Here is a 24961-nt window from a genome sequence, read left to right on the forward strand (position 1 = left end):
TCTCATAGAAGCAGATATGATAAATTGATGGCCGATGGATCAACTGCTGCAGCATTGATCCCTGGCATAGGGTAGACAAGGCCTTGGTGTACTAGCATGAGATCAGTGCACTGGCAGAGTGATGCAGAGCAGCTTAATTGTAGCTGAATATCAGGGCCAATATTTCTGGGGAGCAAAAATCTTTTCCTGAATCTAATAACTATACTAGCAAATACCACATTAAAGATGTGGCAACAGGAGACCAGAATCTACCATAAACTATTAAACCCAAGAAAATGGATGAGCAGCATTGAAGCATGTTTCTGTACACTCTGATGCACATAATAGGTTCCAAAATATTAACAGAAATGATTATTATTTTTGGAAATACCCAATTTATGTTTAACTCAGTCAATGGGCAATGAAGATTAAATAGGTCTGAGGGTAAGATGATTTATATTCAACATAGTAATTTTTAAAAAATATAAATATTATTGTGTTAGAAAAGAGAGATAAAACCAAATATTCAGTTGTTTTGAATGCTGTATTGTAACACAGGTGTTCTTCACTTACATCCTGTATATATTTGAGAAAGTTTGTCTGTGAGGGTATGTCTACACTACAACACTAATTCAAATTGACTTAATTTGAATTAGTTAATTCGAACTAAGCTAATTCGAATTAGTGAATCTAGACCTAAAAACTAATTCGAATTAGCGTTTTGCTAATTTGAACTAGCATGTCCACATTGAGTGGACCCTGAACCGAAGTTAAGGTGCTGGCAGGGCATCAGGTTAGGACTTAGAGCATGGAGCTGCTGCCTCAGGCTGGTCGAGGGCTGTGCTTAAAGGGACCCGACCCCCACCCCGGACAGACAGTTCTCAGGGTTCCCCGCTTGCTTGCCTACCTCGATGAGGGACAGCAAAGCAGTCCTGACTTGGAGTGCCCTGAGTGCCCTCATTCAGCACATCACAGCACCTGGCCATCGGCACTTGCTGCAGGATGCCACCTGGGGAGGTCAATCGGGGGGCTGTCAGAATCCAGGAGGCCCTGCAGGAGAGCTTCCATCCTGAGGAGCCCGCAGAGCCACCCCAGGCCTCCCCATCAGGGGCTCGTGCCCCATTCCTCCCTCACCGCCTTCCACTTACCCCTCCCTAGCCCTCTTTCCTGATGTAAAAAATAAAGGACACGTGTGTTCAAAAATAGAAACTCTCTTTATTTAACAAAACTGGGGGTGGGGCATTAACCTCTGGGGAGACTGGGAAAAGGAGGTGGGAGAGGAGAAGAGAGAGGGTGGGAGAGGGGAGGGGAAAACCTGGGAGGAGGGACGGGAAGGAGGAAGCCAGGGGAAGAAGGAGAAGGGGAAGTATCAAACTATGGTACGCCATATCTTCAGTACTGTGTACAGATGTGGTCTCCTCACCTCAAAAAAGATATTTTGGCCTTGGGAAGAGTTCAGAAAAGGGCAACTAGAATGATTAGGGGTTTGGAACAGGTCCCATATGAAGAGAGGCTAAAGAGACTGGGACTTTTCAGCTTAGAAAAGAGGAGACTGAGGGGGGATATGATAGAGGTCTATAAAATCATGAGTGGTGTAGAGAGGGGTTAATAAAGAAAAGTTCTTCATTAGTTCCCTATAATAGAAGGACTAGAGGACACCAAATGAAATGAATGGACAGCAGGTTTAAAACTAATAAGCGAAAGTTCTTCACAAAGCCCATAGTCAACCTGTGGACCTCCTTGCCACACGAGGCTGTGAAGGCTAGAACTATAACAGAGTTTAAAGAGAAGTTAGATTAATTAATGGAGGTTGGGTCCATGGAGTGCTATTAGCCAGCAGGTAGGAACAGTGTCCCTGACCTCTGTTTGTGGAAGGCTGGAGATGGATGGCATGAGACAAATTGCTTGGTCATTGTCTTTGGTCCATCCCCTCAGAGGTACCTGGTGCTGGCCACTGTCAGCAGACAGGCTACTGGGCTAGATGGACCTTTGGTCTGAACCAGTACGGCCGTTCTTATGTTCTAAGCTCAGGGCTCAGGGTCGGGGGTCTCACTGGAACCAACTTGATTTTCATGCAAACCTGCTCCTGGGTTCGCATGTGGCCTTTGGTGGCCAGGCTGGCAGCTATTTTGCCCTAGACGGCCGCTTTCCTGTGCCTAGTGCGGAGGTCATGGACATTTGAGGCCTCCCCCCAAACCTCGATGAGGTCCACAATCTCTGCACTAGACCAGGTGGGCACCCTCCTCTTGCGGCCCCGGGCAGGCTCCTGGGAGCCGCCAGCTTGGTCCTGGGAAGAGGAGAGGGCTGGGTGGCAGCAGGTGGCTGGCTCATGCCGTGCCAGGTGCAGGGTCTGCTGGCTGGGTGCTGGCAGGCTTTCATCTGGCACGGGCACTGTAGCCAGACCGTGCCCCTTTAAGGGCTCTGGGGCCGGGAGGGGGGGCAGAAAAGTTTCCCTGGTTTGGCCCAGAGTGGCCATCAGGGCAAGCTGGGAAGGGCTAGCCTCCCACTAGTTCGAATTAAATGGCTACACAGCCTTTAATTCGAACTACTTAATTCGAACTAGGCGTTAGTCCTCATAGAATGAGGTTTACCTAGTTCGAATTAAGCGCTCCGCTAGTTCAAATTAAATTCGAACTAGCAGTTTGCATGTGTAGCCGCTATTAAAGTTAATTCGAACTAACAGCTGTTAGTTTGAATTAACTTTGTAGTGTAGACATACCCTGAGGTTGTCTGTCTATCTGTTTGTTCAAGAACTCCTCCTAAACAGTAAGCTGGAATACAGCTTCCTCTTATCTGAACTTAAAACAAGGGAAGGGTTTGGTTGTGCCAGGAAAATGGTCTTTTTATGAAATGGAGAGGGAGGGCTCTGCTACGTAATGCCCGCATGGGGCTATGGAATGGAAAGCAGGGACAGTTATATTCAATAATGACCACAGAGAGGCCAGAGATGGGGACTGGGATAGCTACAACCTCTCCCTGGCAGGAGGGGGCCTGGGTGGAGAAAGGGAGACTTATCTATGATAGATCTGAGAAAGTTTGTCTGTCCGTCTAGTTTCCTCACATAACATAGAACATTGATGTTCTCTATTTCCATGTTCCAATTCTTGATTATCTTGCATAACATACAAATAAAACATGTAAATATGAATTAACCTTAAATATATTTTACCTTTGTATGATTTAGCTAATTAACATTTATTTAAGTATAAAGGAATGCAAGAGCCAGATTTTACGTTCCTTTGCCAATTCCATTATTTTGTAATTTTCTTTCTTTTGTTCTGAGTTCTAATGAAACATACTCTTTTGAAAATTTCCCTGTGAAATGAAATTTCTGAAATTGGCTTAGATCTGCCGAAATGTTCAGTTTTGGTAAATTTGATTTTTTTCCAATGTTGGTTTTTTTATTTGATATTTTAATATACAATTAATATAAACTTTTTAAACAAAGAATTCTTTAAAAATGAAAAACTGAAGATAACGGTGATCTTATCAAAACCCTTGGTTTCAATTTTTTTCTAAATTTCATCAAAATTGATACAGCATAGGATAAGAAGCAATGGGATTAAATTACAGCAAGGGAGATTTAGGTTGGACACTCGGAAAAACTTCCTAAATGTGCGGTAGTTACCCACTGGAATAAGTTGCCTAGGTAGATTGTGAAATTTCCATTATTGGAAGGTTTTGAGAGTAGGTTAGGGTATGTCTACACTACCACCCTAGATTGAACTAGGGTGGTTAATGTAGGCAACCAAAGTTGCAAATGTAGCCCGGGATTTAAATATCCCAGGCTTCATTTGCATCTTGCTGGGCACCGCCATTTTTAAAGCCCCAGTAGTTCGGACTCCGTGCCCGCGGCTACACGAGGCATGGAGTAGGTAGTTCGAATTAGGCTTTCTAACCTAACGAGGAACGAGGAGTAACGGTAGTTCGAATTAGAAAGCCTAATTCGAACTACCTACTCCGTGCCGCGTGTAGCCGTGGGTACGGAGTCCGCACTAACGTGGATTTAAAAATGGCGGCTCCCGGCAAGATGCAAATGAAGCCCGGGATATTTAAATCCCGGGCTTCATTTGCAACTTCAGTTGCCTACATTAACCACCCTAGTTCGACCTAGGGTGGTAGTGTAGACATACCCTTAGACAAACACCTGTCAGGGATGATTTAGTCTTGCCATGAATTCAGGGGACTGAATTGGAAGATCTCTTCAGGTCTCCTCCTATCTTACAATTCTGGTTCTGTCATCTATTATTTCTGTAGAAAGTTTTAATTTTAATGAAAGGTGATTTCCAGATGGAAAAACTCTCCACTGGAAAATTTGTGATCAGTTTTAATTTAATCAACTTTTTAAAAGTAAGAAAATGAAAGAAAAAATCTTCCAAAATTAACATAGCATAGGTCAGATAGGCAGATGAACATGAAAATTATTCTTCCTCCTTGGGCAATCTTGTTGATAAATCTCTGCAACATTTCTATATAACCATGTATCATTTTCATATAACTTTGTATTAAGAGAAACTTTATAAGTCTTTATATAGATAGATCTTGTATAGATCTTTGCTTCTAATATAGATCATAGAAACTTTGTATAAAGCCCTTTATGTTATAGGTCTTAGGAAGCGGAAAATGTCTTTTTCTGGGCGGAGAATAGATCTCTCCCCTTTCATTGATTGTCCGGTTGAAATGAATGAGGTGTGAATGGAGAAGCCTTAAGAGGTGAGCACCTCCAGCAGCAGTTGCAAGGGTGGAGAGGGGCTGGGAGCCAGATCCAAAGACGACAAGACTTGTGAAGTGAGCTCATTGAAAAGAAGATTGGACATATCAATGGCCTTGGGAGTCAAAAGCAAGTGCCTGCCCTTGGAAGGTCCCTCTCTGAAGCAGCATTAAAAAAGGGGAGGTGATGACTAACTGACTACACGAGAGGGATAAACACGAGGCATCTTGCAGGGGGACCCTGGGTTTTCGTCTTATCAACATGGGAGCATCGAACCAGATCTGCAGAAGCCTGGCTCCACCGCTCCCCTATCTAACTCAACTGGCTAGTGCAGTTAGGGAGAGCAACTATTGGTAACAACAAGACCGAGTGTGCTTGTGTGTGTATGTGTGAGTACATGAGTGTAATGTAGCATATGCATATGATAAAGTATTGATTGGTCTCTGTATGTTCAATAAATGCGGTATGTTACCTTATCCCCCTGAAAAAGATCCCGGGTACTTCTTTTAAGCACAACAATCTTACTCATTTACCTTTCCAATTCATGTCACTTTGTGTAATCGGTTGATTTCTGGGATTCAGCCCAGGAAAGTGTGATGGTACTTTTCTCAGGTTTTAGTTCAGCAAACCGTTTAAGTACTTGGTAAAAACCATTCATGAGATTTAGTGCCTTGCTGAATAGAGATGCCTACTGGAAGGCAGGTATTTGAGCCTAAGACCATCACATCCTAAATATGGATCAGTCACAGTAGGAGTGGCTGGTGGGCATTAGAAAGCTTGTACTCCCTCTGGGCTTGCTCATGGAAGAAGGATAGGAAAGTGATAGAATCATAGAATACTAGAACTGGAAGGGACCTCGAAAGGTCACCAAGTCCTCTGTCCCATTACCATCTAGACCACCCCAGATAGCAGGACCCATTACCATCTAGACCACCCCATATAGATGTCTATCTAACCTGCTCTTAAATATCTCCAGTGATGGAGATTCCACAACCTCCCTAGATAATTTATTCCAGTGTTTAACCATCCTGACAGTTAGGAAGTTTTTCCTAATGTCCAACCTAAACCTCCCTTGCTGCAGTTTAAGCACATTGCTTCTTGTCCGATACTCAGAGGGCAAGGAGAACAATTTTTCTCCCTCCTCCTTGTGACACTCTTTTTGGCTCTAGCAGTCTAAACTAAATGAGGTAGAGCTGAGGAAACAAGAACTTTAAACTGGGCAAGATTAGATCTGTGAAAGACATGTTTCCCAAGAAAATGCCCCATGGGAGGGGAGTAGTGTTATTAGTGACTCTGGCTGCTAGGGCTTACCGCCCTGGAAGAAGGGAACAATTACTGACTGGCCACTGGTCCTTGCTGTCCTGAAGGAAGGAAGCGATTACTGACTCTGTCTCCTGGGCCTCACTGCCCTTCAAGAAGTGGGTGTTTTTACTGACTGTGGCCAGCAGGCCAGACTGCCTCATTGGGCCAGGGTGTCATTATTGTCCCAGAGCCATAGGGACTGAGGTGCACATGGAGTGAAGCCCTCTTTGAGAGGCTATAGAGGCCTAACACCCTGTTCTGCAGGGTCCTGGTGTGCCCACCCCATGACAGTGACTCAAAAGAGGAGATTGTCCTTCACTAGCAGAGAATGGATCAGATGATCTAATTATAGGTGTTGTTTGTCTCCAAATTCCAGGATTATCTGACACTTGGGATGCTTTGATAGGGTGTTCCTTTTTTGTTTTCCTCCATCTTTTACTCAAAATTCAGTTTGTCAAGCCTATTCCTAGTAGGCTTGGTGAAAAAGCAAAGTGAAAAATTCTGTGGCTTTTTCCTCAAAATTAATTTTCAAGAAAAGTTTCTGACTAATGCTAATTTCTAGCTCTAGAAATGCAATCATCTTTCTAATACAAAAAAGTGAGAAAGAAAGAACTCTCCAAACATTCAATTTATTGTCTCTTTTTAGAGTTGTTGCCAGCAGGAAATCTGACGAATGTTCAATTTTACATCCTTAATATTGTTATCAGACTAATTACAATTATTTTGTAGCAAACCACAAACTGAATAATAAACACAGCACAATGCAGATCAGTTTCTTCCATAAATAGTAAGTCAGACCCTTTGTTTCAAAACAAGAAAAACCTGAAAAGGAAATTGAAAACAGGTAAATCAGTGTTATGGTCAAATATAATTTTTAAGGAACTAAAGTTTATTCTCTCAGTAGCTGAACTCATCATAAAAACCTGCATGTTATCCCTTTATCCAATGTAATCACAACATTGGATGAGGTGTGTCCCACTTCACATTTCAAATTTGTTGCACAAAAGGCAATGCAGATTGCAGTGGGATCACATAGGTATAATAGAGCAGGATTTGGCCCACTATTATTGAATAGATTTTGGTGCATAGGATCAGATCCCACAGGAACTCCCGTGATCTAGCAATGGCCACTCAGGCTATGTCTAGACTGCAAGCCTCTTTCGAAAGAGAGTGTCTAGACTGCACGCGGAACTTTCGAAAGAGCAAGCCGCTTTTTCGAAAGAAAGCACCCAGTGAGTCTGGATGCTCTCTTTCGAAGAAGCCCTATTTACATTGAAGAACGCCTTCTTTCGAAAGAGGAACTTTCGAAAGAAGGCGTTCTTCCTTGTGAAATGAGGTTTACCGCCATCGAAAGAAAAGCCGCGTTCTTTCGATTTAATTTCGAAAGAACGCGGCTGCAGTCTAGACGCAGGTGAGGTTTTTTCGAAAAAAGGCTACTTTTTTCGAAAAAACCCCTGAGTCTGGACACAGCCTCAGTGTACTGCAGTGTAAAATTGATAGGGTTCATCTTGGGGCCATGCAGTCACAAACTAACCACGTTTGTTGAAGACAGTAGGTGACTGTTCAGACAACAGTGCTTAATTTGAAGGGAAGTGTTGGTTTTTCTCTGAGCGACTGGCTCTGGAAGTCAAGGGAGAGCCGGGCCAGTTCTTGTTCTTTGCGTGTGTAGAGTGAGGGGCACATGCCCTTTGGACTTGTTCAAGATGAGTGTGTTATGCCACACCCATTCGGGAATGCTTAATTACTTTCAGCATATTTCTAGCAGATGTCATTTTCATTGTCTCTTGCGCAGCATGAAGTTGCCACATATGCTGTGGCGAATAAATGTGTATGCCTGCAGTAGCTTGTCAAGGTTGCAAAACAGCACTTTCTGCCCAGAGTGCTTATCATTAGCTGAATAGAAGGCGGACTCTGTCCTCACATGGAAAATAACATTCTGCTTCACTTTAAACAGTCTCTTACTGCTTACACGAAAGTCTGGCCAGCGGTGTTAACTGAGTTCATGCCTGCTTTTTTAAGCCTCCCAAAAATGGTAGTTTCCTTTCCTTCTCCTATCAATTAAAAGAGTGCAGAGGTCTATCAGGAATAGTTGGAATTAGTCTATTAATCATCCTAAGATTATGAATTAACATTTTAATAACATAAAACTTAGTAGCAAAAGATCCAAAATAAAAATGTAGTGACACTGCATGGATTGGAGAATGGTTCCCTTCTGTGTCTCTATCTGGTGTGAAGCTAACAATGTATCTCAGCGTGCTCCTTCGGGAGCTGGCCCTTACGCCCTTCTTGGAGCCGAGAAGACTGGACTCTGCTTCAAGCACCACGGCCTCAGTACGGAGCACTTGCCAGCACCAACCTCCCACCAGCCACTGGTCACCATCCCTAAAAAGCAAAGAAAGGCCATGAGGGGGTTGTTCTCCTGTGTCCTATAAAAGGAAGGAAAGAGTCAGAGGGGAGAGAGACACACACATGGCAGCTCTTCCCCTCTGCGCTGTGGCCTGGCTCTGACTTAACATAAGAACGGCAAGACTGGGTCAGACCAAAGGTCCATCTCACCCAGTGTCCTGTCTGCCAACAGATGCCCCAGAGGGAGGGAACACAACAGGCAATCATCAAATTATCCATCCCTCTGACCCATTCCCAGTTTCTTACAAACAATGGCACATATGTCATTGGTGAACATATCCTCTATGAATCTATATAACCCTTTTTTTAAACCTGCTAAAGTCCTGGTCTTGACAACGTCCTCTGGCAAGGAGTTCCACAGGTTGACTAAGTGCCAACCTTTTGCTGGTTTTAAACGGTCTACCTATTAATTTGATTTGGTGACCCCTAGTTCTTATGTTATGAGAACAAGTAAATAACTTTTCCTGATTCCCTTTCTCTACACCAGTCATTATTTTCTAGACCTCTATCATAACCCCCCTTAGTCTCCTCTTTTCTAAGATGAAAAGTCCCAGTCTCTTTAATCTCTCTTGATAAGGGAGCTGTTCCAAATGTCTGTTAAGCTGTCGACAGGGCTGTTCCCAGAAGAGTGCGGGGCCTAGTGCCCTGCCTCCTGTGCTCCCGGCCCCATCCCTCACCCCAACACAGAGTAACCTTGCCCCAGCACACTGCGCTCTTCCGAGCTCACTTTGTTCCACTTACTGTTGCCAAGGTGGAGTGGAGCAACCTGGCTGGGAGATGTGACAGAAAAGGCTTCTGCATGGGTTTGCTTCCTGCAGCTCCCGCAGCTTAAGTGAGCACAGGGGTGCCTAATTCCTGATGTTAACCTATGCCTGGGCCTCATGGGTAATCCCCCAAAATGCCCTGGGCTTTGTGGCCCAGCTCAATATGGTTGGCCATGCTGTCCATAAGAAAGTTGGGGTGCTGCTGTGGGGTCCCCCAAAACATGGGATCCCCCAGAGCGGGGGCCTTGGGCAGCTGCCACAATCATCAGGATAGTTCTGGCTGTAGATCACACTTCTGATTAATGTCAGATGCATTCAGCACTGGGGCTGCTGTACACAGTGGAGGCCTGTTAGGCTACTACAGTTATTCTGTCGTTCCGGTATTGTCCATGGCAGCCACTAAGCTGCCCGGCTTGAGGTGTAAATGTGTCCTTGGACCTTTCCAATTGTCTCCATCAATGCAGCACAGCTCCTCCCACCCCTTCCCTCGGCCCCCTCCCCCCCGCCTGCCAGGGGTTTTCTCCACTAGCACTTGCCTGATTAGTGAGCCATCCCCTGGATGCAGGCTAGCTTACCTACCTGGGTTCCTGGTGATGGTCCATGGATTATAAGCAATGTTCTGTGGGGTCCAGGTGTCAGTCACTGGCATTGACCTGCAGAGGTATGGCACCAATCCCCACAGCCCTGGTGCCAGGAGTGTGCAAGTCTTTTTCCAATCCATGGCACTGATCCAGAGGGCTGAGTTGCTGGTCCCGAGGGCCCCGTCTCTGGTTTCTGGGCAGCTGGTACAGATCACCATGGGCATGTCAACAATCTCCAAGATGTTGATCTTTTCACTTCAGGTCTATGGAGCAGCACCATTCTCCAAGGGTGCGTCTACACTGCACCGTTATTTCGAGATAACTAGCATTATTTTGAAATAATTATTTTGAAATAATAAGTCATCTTATTCCAACTTTTGTAACCCTCATTCTGCAAGGAATAATGCCTATTCCAAAATAGCTATTGTGTAGACGCTCCACTGCTGCTGTTTCGAAATAGCCCCCACTAGGGCCATTGTAATTTATTCCTCCCCAGTGCCTCCTAGGGCTCTAAATCAAGATAGCATATCTACATGAGGGAAGCCTGCCTCAGACTCATTTTGAAGCTTCCTTGCAGTGTAGACGTGCTATTTCGAAACAAGCTATTTCGGAATATCTCTTCCAGAATAGCTTATTTCAAAATAGCCGTGCAGTGTAGATGTATCCTAAGTGAGAGGCAACAGTTGCTGGGTTACCTTTGCCAAATGTTGCTGCCAATCACTGGAACTGCAGTACTGAGAGCCATCATCCTGTGCCGGTCCCAGTGGAAGTCCATGAACAGAACCAATAGGATCAGGAGGCCTCTCTATGATCCTGGCTTCTCAGACTAGTCTGCTGCCTCTTCATGCTTGGGCAGCAAGGAGGAGAATCCTCCTGCAGGCCAGGGGCATCCGTCCGAGGCACTGCCATTCCCCTCTGATCCACCAGTGCAACATGGTCCCAAAACCAGTGGCCAGCTCCTGACAACTATGGAACTCTGGGAGGTTTCCCTACTCATCACAGGGGCATTGTCTAGTCTCAGGGACATCTGAGAGACTATTGGTGACAGTCTCCCACCTGCCCCCTGACTCAGATGCAGGACTCCCCAGGGACAGCAAAGCTTGCCCAAGGCTCCCCTACAGACAGCAAATGATCAAGGTGCTTACCAGGGAGGTTTGGGATGTGAGGTCTAAGTTCAATCCCTCACTCCTCGAGCAGCCTTCCTCACTTGGGGTGTGTCTAGACTACAGGGTTTTGTCGACAAAACTATACCTGCATCTGCACCACCGCTACGTTCTGTCAACAGTAAGTTGACAGAATGCGGCAGTTTTGTCGACAGTGGTAAACCTCATTTTATGAGGAATAACGCCTTTTTTCAAAAGTGCTCTTTCAAAAAAAGGTGCTATTGCATGCAAACTGTGCTTTTTCGAAAGAGAGTGTCTAGATTCTCTTTTGAAAAAGTGGCTTGCTTTGTCGACAATACTGATCATGGTCTAGATGCTCTTTTTCAACAGAGGCTTTGTCAACAGTAGTTGTCGACAAAGCCTCTGTCGAAAAAGATGTGCAGTCTAGACGTAGCCTTAGAGTCCTCGGGAGCTATGCCTGTGGTATAAAACATCATACTCCAGCGGGAAGCCCAGCAAGGATGGCAGCCCACAATTGCTTGACCCATGAGCAGTGTGACTCCTCCTCCCCCTCAAATTGGGTGGGCAGCAAAGAAGCAATCCTAGCATCTGGAAGCTTTGGCCTCTGTTTAAGAAAGAGTTTGTGCTTGAATCTCAACCCTTCCCTTCACAGAAGAGGGACCGCGTGAGGATTCCCTGTTCCATTCCCTCCCTCTGGGGCATCTGGCATTGGCAGCTGTCGGCAGACAGGATACTGGGCTAGATGGACCTTTGGTCTGACCCAGTACGGCCGTTCTTATGTTCTTATGTTCATTTTAAAATCTAATATGGATTATTTTATTGAAATTACATGGAAGAAAAAAACTAAGGTACAAATCTTAAAAGATCAGCTGGAAATGCTGATCTAAGATCATTGATAGCCACAGAAGTAACTCTATTGGTTTTTATGGCATTATGCCTAATTGTGCCAGGGGATTAATTTAGCTTACGTGGTTCCATTTTCAGCAGGCCCATATTGAACTATGTTCTTTAAAATATCTGTGATTTCATGTAATATGCATGGATTCATCACCCTCTTTTTTATTTTTTCAGTTGGAGGAATAAAGGTTTGGTCAAGTCAGACATAATGGATTCTGATGCTAGCCATGTGCTTGAAGCAGCCTTAGAACAGATGGATGATATCATTGCAGGTATGTTACTACTTGATCTGAGATCAAACTGATTTGGTTGAAACCTGATCCTGAAAAATGCTGAGTAGCTGCAACTTCCTTTGACAGCAGGTGAGAATTGGGCTTGCTTGAGCCCTTTGTTTTTGTCACCACACTTTGTCTTTCTGAGTCAGCCTCTTTTTCCTCCTCCCGCTCTCCACTTCAAATAACTCACTTGGGCATTGAAAAACTTCACATCTGCAAGATAATTTTAAAGAAATCCATTTAAAAACCCACCTTGTAGTATTGCAATAAAACAAATCCTTACTTCTGAGTAAAGTTACAGGGGGAATTAGACATGTGCGAGGGTGTGTGGCAGAGGGCCTGCTAGCTGGAGCTTGTTCTGTTGAAATCTCATGAACATTATCATAGCCACTAATGCCCAAATTTGCCTTACAGCATGGGCCTGGTCACCAAGTTACTGGGAAACAGCTCACAGTTTGTCTCTTAAATGTTGAATTTAGAAAATTAAATTTGTTTTTGCAACACTAATTCAGAGGTCTTGCCAAGACTTGACCCATCCCATTTTTTAATTCATGCACCATTCGTTTTGTTTCAGTGTTCTAGAGAATGAGATTATGTAATTAATTTGCTCTATGCCAGTCCTCCAACTTCTAGTGCTGAATTATCATCTGGTTGCACAGCAATGCAGATGGGGCAAGGAGCACTTTGCAGTCATGTGATATACCCGCATAGAAGCAAGCAGATCCATCTGCTGGCTTCTCTTTGCTGAAGGAAGGAAGACCTCTCTGGGGAGGACACCATTAACCTCTGAGTTTGCATAGGCACCATCATAAACTGAGCGCCAGGGGCGGATGAGAGTGCTGCGGGGCCCAGGGCAGCACCGTGGGGCCCCGGGCAGTGAAATTTTGCGGGGCTCCTCCTTTGACATGGTGCATGCGTGGGGCCTCAGGAAGCGCGGGGCCCGGGGCAGCCGTCCCACTCGCCCTGCCCTAAATCCGCCGCTGCTGAGCGTACTCCAGGGTAACTCTCTGGGCACAGCTCTGACCACGCCCTGTGCAGAATAGGAGAACACTTGTTACAGCTTTTTAAATGTGTATTATCGCCCTGAAGCTCGTTCTCTCCTTCTGCCCAGGGGGACGAATCCAGCCTTTAGCACTTCAGTTATTCATTTTATGACCAGGCCAGCCCACAGGGCTGCTACAGAGTGGGGAAAAGACAGCCCCAAAAGGGGGAAAGGCCAGCTAATTAGGGGTGCAGGGCAGCAGGGCAATTAGGAGCAGCTGCCCAGGAGCTGGTCCAGGCAGATTGGGGCCAGCTGACTCCACTTCAGGCCTGCTGGAGGCCTTTAAAAACCTCCCCACTTGGAAATTGGTGGAGAGAGTGAGAGGATGGAAGGAGAGGTAGAGAGCAAGAGGTTGAGACTAAGCTATAGCTACGCTGACCATCCATCCTGCTTTTTCTGGGACAGTCCTGATATTTAATGTCCTGTCCTGGTGCCCCGCGCAGCACTGAAAAGTCCCAGAAGGCCCCGAGACTCCGGATGCAGTCAGAAGCTGCTGCACACTGCTAATTCCCCTCCCCCTCCCACTCTCTCGGACTGCGGAACAGAAGTCTGGAGGGACAGTTCCTGAAGCCTTTCCCTGCTGCAGGGAACGGATGTGCCACTCAGCTGGGCCGCAGGGGTGGGCAAGAGCCATGACGCCCAATACGAGCAGAGGGAGGCATTTCCTGTGGGAGCCTGGGAAAGCAAGAAGTTGCGAGGGAGGGTGGGGAGCGGGTGATGCAAGGTTCAGCTGGGTTGCTAGGGGGGACGTGAGGAGTGTGGTTAGTGCATGGTTCAGCTGAGTTGTGGGGGGCGGGGGGAGAATGGGCAGCGTGTGGTCCACCTGGGTTGAGGGAAGGGTGTGCATATGGGCAGCACGAGGTCCACCTGGGTTGGGGGGCGAGTGCAGGCAGCTTGGGTTCAGCTGGGTTCCTGGGGGGGAAGTGTGGGCAGCTCGCGGTTCAGCTGGGTTGCTGGCAGGGGGATGTGGGGAGCCAGCATGTGACTTGCAAGGCAGGGGAGGAGACACACAGAACTGACTGGCTGGGGTGTGTGCAGGGAACTGATGCACCGCTCAGCTGGGCTGCAGGTGTGGGAAGGAGCCAGGATTCCCAGTGTGGGGGAAACAGCAGGGGACCTGATATGACCTCCCCTGGTCTGGAAAATCCCTCCTCCGGGACCAGTCAGGTATCGAGGGTGCCAGACCTGAGAGGTCCAACCCCTATCCCAAGTCCCCTCCTGCACCCTCCCTCTTGGCCAGACACTCTGCTCCCAGTCTGCTCCTGCACACTCCCTCTTGGCCATACAACCCTACCCCCCACCCAGCTCCTGCATCCACTGTTGCTCCTGCACTCTCCCTTCTTGCCACATACTGCACCCTCCCTTGGTCCTGCTCCCTCCCTCTGGCTAGACACCCTACTCCCAGCCTGCTTCTGCACCCCAACTCCCACCCAGACTTTGCATCCTCACTCGCTTTTCTGCACCCCACCTCCTTCCCAGATCCTGCACCCCCTCTCTATCCCACTCACTGGCAGCCCTGTCCCACACACTGAACCCCTCATTTTTGTCACTACCCCAGAACCTAAGGAGGTCCATAAAATCCACCAGAAAAGAAAATCTGGCCTATTAAAAGCCCTGAACCTCAGTCCTCCCTGTCCCTTCTCCTTGCCCTGTGGTGCTGAAATGCCAGAGGAGTGAGGTATCTCAGTTGGGGGCCACAGTGAGCATTGGGGGTTGTTCAAGGAGTATTTTTGCTTCTCACTTGTGTTATTTTTCAACTGATTTTTCTGTGATTCAGTGGCACCCAACCCAAAAAAGTTTCTCCAACCCTGTGATAAATAAATAAAACATTGAAACCTTTAGTGTTGGACACAGGTTAATATTTTGCTTTATTTAAAATGAAGTTTGATAAACTAACACGATGAAGTTAAAATGCTTAATTTGTTTACTAATATAAACCCTTCTCCCTAGCTGCAGCACTAAGAAAATGGCTTGGGTGTAATTATGTAATTAACAGTGAGTTCCCATTAGCAGCTGGTAGTGATCTGCAGACAGGTTTACATTGAGCCATGCGGTTCATGGGCCAAAAAGTTTGAGACCTACTGAAATAGAGGCACCTGGTCCGCTCCCCCCAAGTTAATGCAATGCAAGTTGGATTAATGCAATTGCAATATAATTGCATGGGGGGGTCCTATGGAGCCCAAACCCATCCCTGTTGGTAGAGGACAGTGGGAGGAGTTCTTAGAGGGGTCACATGACACCCTTTACTTCCGGACATGTGTTCATCTTGACCCTGGAAATACTACCTCCAGGGGTGGGATTTCCTATGGCAGATGAGTGTGATCTAAGGGATCAGGGGGCATGGCTAATGAGGCCAGGCGGTGTGGCTCCCCCAGCAGGGTGGGAGGAGTGGGAGGAGAGAGTGGCAGTGCATGGAGTGCACTTGCTCAACCCGAGCGCACCCGTCCCCTCAGCACCCCTGCTGGCCTCCAGCGGCAGCTCCAAGGCACCGAAGTCCAGGAGTGGCTCTGCCGGGTTTTGCAGCTTCCTCAGACCCACTCGGCACCCTCCCCTCCAGCAGCGGCGGCTCCTGTAAGAAAGAACAAGCAGCCGCCTGGAGCTGAAGAAGAAGGCAGCTGTGGTGCGACCAGGGCCCCGCTTCCCAGAGGCAGTCCCACAGGGGAACGGAGGGGGCCATGCAGCCAATCAATATGTAGTATCTTGTTAGTTCTACTGAATGTGCATTATTTTAGAAAGCCCCATCAGACATTGGAAGTTTCAGCTTTACAGATGAACAACCAGTCCGGCAATCCCCCATCACCTCTCCACCCACTGTGGTTGCCCCACTACCGCGCACCATGTGGCTGGTCCAGGGGCGGCCCTGCATGTCAGAGGCAGCTGCAGTGGATGGAAAGGCGGCAGAGGTTTGCTGGGCGGCAGGACGTACTGCGCTCGGGCAATGCTCTGGACTCCAGCTTGCGATCCACGTACCACCAGAAACTGGACGGATGCCCACTGGCAAAACAACAAGGGAACCTCCTCCATGCTGGAGAGACAGGGGGCATGTTACTGCTGTGCCATGCTAGGGCGTGTCCCTGCCAGGCTGTCCCAGTCGGGGGAAGGGAAGTGGCAGTGCATAGACTCATTTCTGGCTTGCTTCTTCCCGGCAAGCTGGATCTGGCAGGCCTTTCCAGGACAAATAGGGTACGTCTACACCACAGTGCTAATTCGAACTAAGCTAATTTGAACTAGCGCATCTAGAACTAAAAACTAGTTCGAATTAGCGTTTTGCTAATTCGAACTAGCGCGTCCACACTGATTGGACGCAGGGGGGCATTTAAGGGCAGCTGAAACAGGTTCTGGCAGGGCATCAGGTCAGTAGTTGCTTTGTGTGGCTGCTGTCTGAGGCTATCTGAGGCTCGTGCTTAAAGGGACCCCCCCGGACAGCCGGTTCTCAGCTTTTCCTGCTTGCTTGCCAACCTCGCCGAGGGACAGCAAAGCGTTGGTCTCTGTGCCCATCTGTGTCCGTGCTTCCCTTCGGGGGGGCCGCCGCAGGTGGCAACATGGAGCCACAGCTCGCCCTGCACCTTCTGGTGCACTTTCTGGACTTGCTACTGCAAGCCTGCCACCAATGGCTCGAGGCTGCCTGGCACCACCTGGTGCACGTCAGCCCCCTGCCTCTCCTCCTGGCCGCCCTGGGGGCCGTGGAGGAGCCGCGGCGGTGCCCTGACACCGGCGTGCCCCGCCACATCTGGCGTCTGGACACCAAAACTGACTGGTGGGAGTGCATCATCCTGGAGCGCTGAGAGGACCAACAGTGGACCCAGAACTTCAGGATGAGGAGGGACACCTTCCTGGAGCTCTGCGAGTGGCTCGCCCCTGCCCTGCGCAGAAGGGACACTCGCATGAGACCCGCCATCCCCCTCCAGAAGCGGGTGGCCATCGCCCTATGGAAGCTCTCCACGCCGGACAGCTACCGATCCGTCGGGAACCAGTTCGGCGTGTGGAGATCCACCGTCGGAGCGGTGCTCATGCAGGTATGGCACTCGTCGACCACCGAGTCCCGAAAAATCCAGGGTGGATGGTCGGCATATTTATACCCCCACCCATGGCAAGGGTTGGCAACCTTTTCAAACCAAAGAGCCAAACTACATCAAAATTCAGAACAAGTGGTCAACAAAGAGCTGTGTAAGAATGCGCATGTGCATGACTGACAATATGCAGCTTCATATTATTGATAATTGACACAATGATTAATAATGAGACATTGTCCTCACAGACTTTGTTTAATGGGATTTCTGCTGCTGCATCTTTTCACACATTTCTTTGAAGTTTACATCGTAACTGGTCAAATCCAGCTTCATGCACACATTGAAGATGTCTTCTGTCAATCTTATGGTAGAGGCTGGGAATATGAGGGTGCCGGAGTTTGGGTTGGGGCATACGGGGGGCTCAGGGCATAGGTTTGATGTGCATGGTGCAGGAGTATTATGTCAGGGGACTAGAGATGTGGGGGTGCAGGAGTCTGAGGATATGGGGGTATGAGGGGCTCAGGGAAGGGGGTTCAGATGTATGATGGGATCAGGATTTGTGTGGGGGGGTGCAGGAGTGTTATAATGTTGCAGCCAGTTGGAGGCTGGGCCCCAATTGCGGGCTTGTTGGCCAAGCTTCATTTTTAAATAAAATTAAATATTATGTCCAACACAAAAGGTTTCAACATTATCCAGCAGGAGTGGGGAACCTTTCTGGGTCGGGAGTCACTCTCCCACAGAAAAATCAGTTGGAGACCACACAAATGAGTAGCAGAAAACCCAACCTCTCCTGCAGGAAACATTATTTTATAGAGAGAGAGATAATAGATGATGATGACAAATTTCAGATTTGATTGCCTACAGACAAATGCACAGTTTCCTAGTTAGGCATCAAAATAAATAAGTGACCTGATTTTTTTCTAGGTGCCTAAACATAGATGTTTCTTCCTAATTTTAGTCTTTTCCATTTGAAAATAGATTCCCTCCACCCCCAAATCTGGTCAGACCAAATACATGTGTATAGCTCATCCTAATAAAAACAGTCATACTCTAGATCATGCAGCTCAGTGCATTATAAAATATACTATTATAGCGCATGAGGGAAAGATTGTCAAACTAGATTACCAAATTGAATTATATTGAGCTTGATCAAATTTGACAGACAGATCAGCCTTCCCAAGCCTTTTCTGCTCCAGTACAGCTATACTGATAACTTGCCCTCATAGCTGTCTGAATTAGGATGCTGAATGATTAGCCTAATGTTAGCTGCCTCGTTTAAAATCTCCTTTGTCATCCAAAAGAGAGTAATGTGTTTACCAGTGAACAGGACTGATTCATTAGCCAACAAGACTTGCTTAACTCAAAACAAAAGTCTCAGTCTAAAGAATATTTCTCTTATGTCAGATCAAATAAAGTATGCACAGAATAGCAGATATATTTTTGACAGATTCTGTGGCTTTGAGCAAGTAATTTAACCTCTCTTTTCTTTAGCTTCCCTCTCTGTAAAAAAAGGAGGTAATAAAACCAGAGCCATTCTTTTTAGATGACAAATCTGAGGACGTGTCCGAGAGTGAAGTGTCATTAGACAAGGTTTTGATAAATTGATAAACTTAATAGTAACAAGTCCCCTTTATTTGCCAGTGGTGAGGCCACATCTGGAGTATTGTGTCCAGTTCTGGGCCCCCAGTACAGTAAGGATTTGGACACATTGGAGAGGTTCCACTGGACGGTGACCAAAATGATTAGAGGGCTGGAGCACTTGACCTACAAGGAGAGGTTGAGGGATTTGGGCTTATTTAGTCTACAGAAGAGAAGAGTGAGGGGGGATTTGAAAGCAGCCTTCAACTTCCTGAAGGGGGGTTCTAAAGAGGATGCAGAGAGGCTGTTCTCAGTAGTGACAGATGACAAAATGAGAAGCAATGGTCTCTAGTTGCAGTGGGGGAGGTCTAGGTTGGATATTAGGAAAAACTATTTCCCTAGGAGGGTGGTGAAGTACAGGAATGGGTTACCTCTATCTCTAGAGGTTTTTAAGTCCCGGCTTGACAAAGCCCTGGCTGGGATGATTTAGTTGGGTTGGTCCTGCTTTGGGCTGGGAGGGGGCTAGACTCAATGACCTCCTGAAGTCTCTTCCAGCCCTAGGATTCTATGATTCTAAATCACTGGGACTAGATGGCATTCATGCAAGGGTTCTGAAAGAATTCAAATGTGAAATTGTGAACTATTAACTGTGGTTTGTAACCTATCCTTTATATTATCTTCTGTACCCAATACTGGAAAATAGCTAAGAATGCCAATCTTTAAAAAGGGCTCTAGAGGTGATCCTAGCAAATACAGATGGGTCAATCTAACATCAGTACCGGCCAAATGGGTTGAAACTATAGAATAAAGAATAAAATTGTCAGACACATAGATGAGCATGGTTTCTGTAAAGGGAAATCATGCCTTAAGAATCTAGTAGAGCTCTTCGAGGGAGTCAACAAGCATGTGGACAAGAAGGATCCAGTGGATATAGTATACTTACATTCCAGAAAGCCTTTGGCAAGGTCCCTCACCAAAGGCTCTTAAATAAAGTAAATTGTCATGGGATAAGAGGGAAGGTCCTTTTATGGATTGATAACTGGTTAAAAGACAGGAAACAAAGGGTAGGAATAAATGGTAAGCTTTGAGGTTTGAGAGGTAACTAGTGGTGTACTAGAGAGGCCCATACTAGGACCAATTCTATTCAACATATTCATAAATGATCTAGAGAAAGGGCTAAACAGCAAGGTTACAAAATTTGCAGATGATATGAAAATGCTCAAGATAGTTAAGACCAAAGCAGAATGTGAAACACTTAAAAAGGATTTCACAAAACTAGTTGACTGGGCAACAAAATTGAAAATAAATGTTAATGTTGATAAATGCAAAGTAATGCACATTGGAAAAAAATAATCCCAACTATACATACAAAATAATGGGAACTACAACTACTCAAGAGAGAGATCTTGGAGTCATTGTGGATAGTTCTCTGAAAACATCCACTCAATGTGCAGCAGCAGTCAAAAAAGTAAACAGAATGTTAGAAATTGTTAAAAAAATCATAGAGAATAAGACAGAGAACATCTTTTTGCCTCTATATAAATCCAGGATATGCCCATATATTGAATACTGCATACAGATGTGATCACTTCATTGCAAAAAAGGTATATTGGCATTGGAAAAGGTTCAGAACAGGGCAAGAAAAAGATTGGGGGTTTGGAACAGGCCCCATTTGAAGAGAGATTAAAAAGACTTGGACTTTTCTTCTTAGAAAAGCAGAGACTAAGGCTGTGTCTAGACTGCAGGCTTCTTTCGAAAGAGCCTCTTTCGAAAGCATCTTTCGAAAGAGGCTCTTTCAAAAGAGCGCGTCTAGACTACAATGCGCGGATCGAAAGATCGATCCGCTATTTCGAAAAAGAGCGTCCAGACTGCCGGACGCTCTTTCGAAATTGAAAGCCACCCGGAACTGCTTCTGCCAGGGCATGGGGGCAGCATTTCCTTCCGGGTGCTGCCTGCCTGCCCTTTGCAGAGACGCGTGGTGAGAGGGACACTCCTGAACACCCGTTGCTCTGCTCCTGCAGCTGCCTTTGCTGTCCTTTGAGGAATTTTGCAAGGCATTGCAGTGCTGCTTTGGAGTGCTCAGCTTCCTGGGACACCCCAGCAGCTTTTTTCTTTTGAGGTTTTTCTGCTTGCAGACCCTTATTTGTGGCATGGAGCCAGAGCTGCCCCTGGGCAGGCGAGGGCCCCACACCACCATACTGCAGCTGTTGCTGCATCTTCGTGAGACAATCATGAGGCTCCTTCCCGAGCTGGACCCAGACCAGAGGGACGAGGGGTTCCCCCGTCCGGCAGCCACACTGCCCTTGCCTCCGAACTTTTTCGTGGACAGGCGTGTTTGGAGGTTTGACACCAGCTCTGACTGGTGGGACCGGCTCGTGATGGAGATCTGGGATGACCAAGACTGGCTACGGAACTTCCGCATGAGAAAGACCACTTTCCAGGAGCTCTGTACCTGGCTCGCCCCTGCTCTGCAACGGCAAGACACCCACCTGCGGCCCGCCATCCCCCTGGAAAAGAGGGTCGCCATTGCCCTCTGGAAGCTGGCAACCCCCGACAGCTACCGCTCCGTGGGACACCAATTTGGCGTGGGGAGATCTACTGTCGGGGCCGTCTTGATGGAGGTAAGTCATTGTCTGGGGACAGTCACAGTTTGGGGTGGGGGGAAGGGAGACTGTCAGGAAGGGCCAAGTGGAGTGGGAGTGGGAGTGGGAGTGGGAGTGGGAGTGGGAGTGGGAGGGAGCTCCTCCACTCACCCTGAATTGTGGGGGGGGGGGGTTCTGAGGAGGGGATTCCCGGGCTGTTTGTTTGAGAGGGAAGGTGGGCGGTGGGTTCTCCTCCTAAGACATAAGGCACCCCTTCTAACACTTTGTTGTCTGTCTCGTTCTGCAGGTGGTGAGGGCCATCAATTCGGAGCTGCTCAACAGGCTCATCTGTCTACCGGATCTGGACAGCGTCATGGCCGGCTTTGCTGCCCTCGGCTTCCCCAATTGCGGAGGAGCACTCGATGGGACACACATTGCCATCCGTGCACCGCCCCATCGAGCAGCCCAATTCATCAATAGAAAGGGCTACTTTTCTATGGTCCTCCAGGCCCTGGTCGACCATCGTGGACAGTTTTCGGACATTTGTGTTGGGTGGTCAGGGCGGGCACACGATGCCCGCATCTTCAGGAACTCGTACCTGTACCTGGTACGAGGCAGGAACATTTTTCCCCCATCGCCAGTTTGCGGTTGGGGATGTGCACATGCCGGTGTGCATAGTGGCTGATGCCGCCTATCCCCTGATGCCGTGGCTGATGAAGCCCTACACCGGACAGCTGGATGCGAGCAAGGAGCAGTTTAATGCTCGCCTTAACCGGGCTCGCAACCAGGTGGAATGTGCGTTTGGCCGTTTAAAGGGCAGATTCCGGTGCTTGCTCACACGCCTCGACATGGGGGAGACCAACATCCCCGAGGTGGTGGCCGCGTGTTGCGTCCTCCATAACCTCGTGGAGAGGAAAGGGGAGGCCTTCCTACCAGGGTGGGGGAGAGCTGCTGATGCCCAGGAGAGGCTCTTTGCCCAGCCCCGGACAGCTGCCATCCGCCAGGCTCACCGGTCTGCAGTTGGCATCCGGGAGGCCCTCCGGGAGCAATTCTCCAGTGGAGGCCACTGAGTGCACTGAGGGGCTTCTGCCTGGGGACTGGGCCCTGGCCCCCAATAGAAGCTTCCCTCCACAACCCATCTCCTGACCCAGTTTGGACACATCACTTACACCAGAGTGTGTTTCAAAATAAAATGTTCTCTTTACTTATTTATAATTTTGTACATATTATCAAACAATGTGGCAAACATAACAAAAATTTTTTTCATTTTTGTTGTTGCCAAACTATATACAATAAACAAACAGTTCCTTTAACCCTTTGTTTTTGCTTTAACTGGGGTGATGGGGGTGATTGAAACCTGGAGGAGGGAAGAGGACTGGAAACCTGGAGGGGGGAAGGGGATCAGGTTGAACGGGGCTTGGCAGATTTCCCTTTCCTGGCTGGGCCTCGTGTTTGGGGTGCTCCCCGGCTACGGGATCGGGTGATACACCTGTCGGTTGGCTGGCTGCTGGGGGGCTCTTGGGACGTGGAAGCCTGGGGGAGAGGAGGGCCAGGGGGAGAGAGGGGCTGGGGAGCTGGGGGGGCTGGGGGAGAGGGAGGTCCAAGGGGGGAAAGGGCTGCTGTTGTGGAAGGGGGGTTTGGTGGGGTGGGGTCATGGGGTGCTGGAGGAGCAGGACCAGGCACAGCAGCAGGCAAGCCGCTGACCTCCCTCAGGGTGGCGTACAGCACCGTGCGCTGCAGGACCAGCTCATTCATGAGCCGATCACGCCACCGCTCCTCTGCCTCCGCCCTCTGGAGCAGGATGGCGTTCTGCTCCTGCACAGCCTCGACGTGCTGCCGGAGGATGTCGGCGTAGACACGCCTGTGTCTGCGGCTCCCATGTCTCCGAGATGGAGATGGAGATGGAGGTGGGGCTGGGGTGCTGCGGCCCTCTTCCACGGCTGGTCCGGCTGTGGAGGAAAAGAAGAAGACACAATCAGTCCTATAAACTGGACTCTGTAGCACTGAAAATACTAACAGGATGGTTTATTAGGGGATGAGCTTTCCAGGGCCAGACCCACTTCCTCAGATCAGAGTAACACGGCTACATTTCTATCACAATCAGTCATGTGTGCAACAGCTGTCCAAAAGGGCATGCCCTCTCCCTTGAGACAGGGGAAGCAGACATTCTGAAGGTCACACTGTGTGTGTGTGTATGTGTGTGTGTGTGTGTGTGACCTGGGCATCAGCCTGAGCATGACAGGTTTCCCTTGTGCATCACCCACTGTGCACCCACCCACCTACCTCCCCCCCCCCGGGTGTGACACAAACTCACTGTACTCACCTGCTGCTTCCTCTCCCGCGCCAGATGACGCCTGGGAGGCCTCAGAGGTCTGGGTGACTGGCTCCAGGGTGAGGGTCGCCGTCTCCTCGGTGTCCTCCTCCTCTGGGCCCATGTCCTCGTCTCCAGACTGCTGTAGCTCCCGCTCTGGAGCGTCCACCACCGGGTCTGCCAGTCCGGACTGCACAAACCGCCGTGGTGTGCGTGCTTCTGCACTGCCACCCAGGATCTGGTCCAGCTCGGAGTAGTAGGGGCAGTAGTGGGGGGCTGCCCCAGACCGGGAGCTCTCCTCCCTGGCTTTGGCGTAGCCCTGCCGCAGCTCCTTCACTTTGGAGCGCACCTGGTCCTGGGTGCGGGGGTAGTGGCCCTTCTGGGCCAGGGCTTCAGCCATGCGGCCATAAATGTCGGCGTTTCGCCGCCGGCTTTTGAGGGCCTGTAAGGCCTCCTCCTCTTCCCACAGCTCCAGCAGGCTCTTGATCTCTGCGCCGGACCAGGATGGTGCCCGGCGCTTGGAGCCCTTGGCTGGGTCCCCAGAAGGCTCTGTGGAAGGGCCAGGACGCTCTTGGGGCTGTGACATGCTGCAGCAAGGTCGCCGTGTGCTCTGGCTCCTTGTCTGCAACAAGTGGCTGTGAGGGTGCCTGTCCCTTTAAGGAATGGCTGCAGCCAGGAACCACAGACGTGCAACCCATGGCCCAGATTGTCCACCAGGGCTTGTTCCTGGAGGCCAATAATTTCGAAAGAAAGGGCTCCCCCCGTCCAGACTCACGTTCTTTCGACGGATCTCCCTCGAAAAAGGCGTTCTTCCTCGTGAAACGAGGTTTACCGCCGTCGAAAGAAAAGCCGCGTTCTTTCAATTTAATTTCGAAAGAACGCGGCTTGAGTCTGGACGCAGGGGAAGTTCTTTCGAAAAAAGGCTACTTTTTTTGAAAGAACCCCTGAGTGTGGACACGGCCTAAGGGGGTATATGATAGAGGTCTATAAAATCATGACTGGTGTGGAAAGAGTGAATAAGGAAAAGTTATTTACTTCTTCTCAAAACATAAGAATGAGGAGGGTCACTAAATGAAATTAATAGAACACAGGTTTAAACAAAGAAAAGGAAGTTTTTCTTCACACAGTGAACAGTTAACATGTGGAACTCCTTGCCAGAGGATGGTATGAAGACCAGGGCTTTAGCAGTGTTCAAAAAAGAACTAGATAAATTCATGGAGGATAGGTCCATCAATGGCTATTGGCCGGGATGGATAGGAATGGCATCCCTAGCCTCTGTTTACCAGAGGCTGGGAATGGGTGACAAGGGTGGGAATGCTTGGTGATTCCCTGTTCTTTCCATTCCTTCTGGGGCACCTAGTATTGGTCACTGTTGGACAACAGAATGATGGGCTAGATG

General features: G+C 48.4%; 1 protein-coding gene across 10 annotated transcripts in view; it reads left to right on the forward strand.

Moving 5' to 3' along the window:
- The window catches only part of PPFIBP2 (PPFIB scaffold protein 2), a 246930-nt gene that overhangs the window by 82818 nt on the left and 139151 nt on the right, over positions 1 to 24961 (forward strand). For all 10 annotated transcript variants that reach the window (XM_075927828.2, XM_075927829.2, XM_075927832.2 and 7 more), the window contains exon 2: positions 11939 to 12036. In XM_075927828.2, the coding sequence (XP_075783943.2) occupies positions 11973 to 12036 (64 nt within the window). In that variant the 5' untranslated portion in view covers positions 11939 to 11972. The remainder of the gene's footprint in view (positions 1 to 11938; positions 12037 to 24961) is intronic.

This window comes from Pelodiscus sinensis, chromosome 5 (assembly GCF_052426305.1).
Source record: "Pelodiscus sinensis isolate ZL-2025 chromosome 5, ASM5242630v1, whole genome shotgun sequence".
Lineage (NCBI taxonomy): Eukaryota > Metazoa > Chordata > Testudines > Trionychidae > Pelodiscus > Pelodiscus sinensis.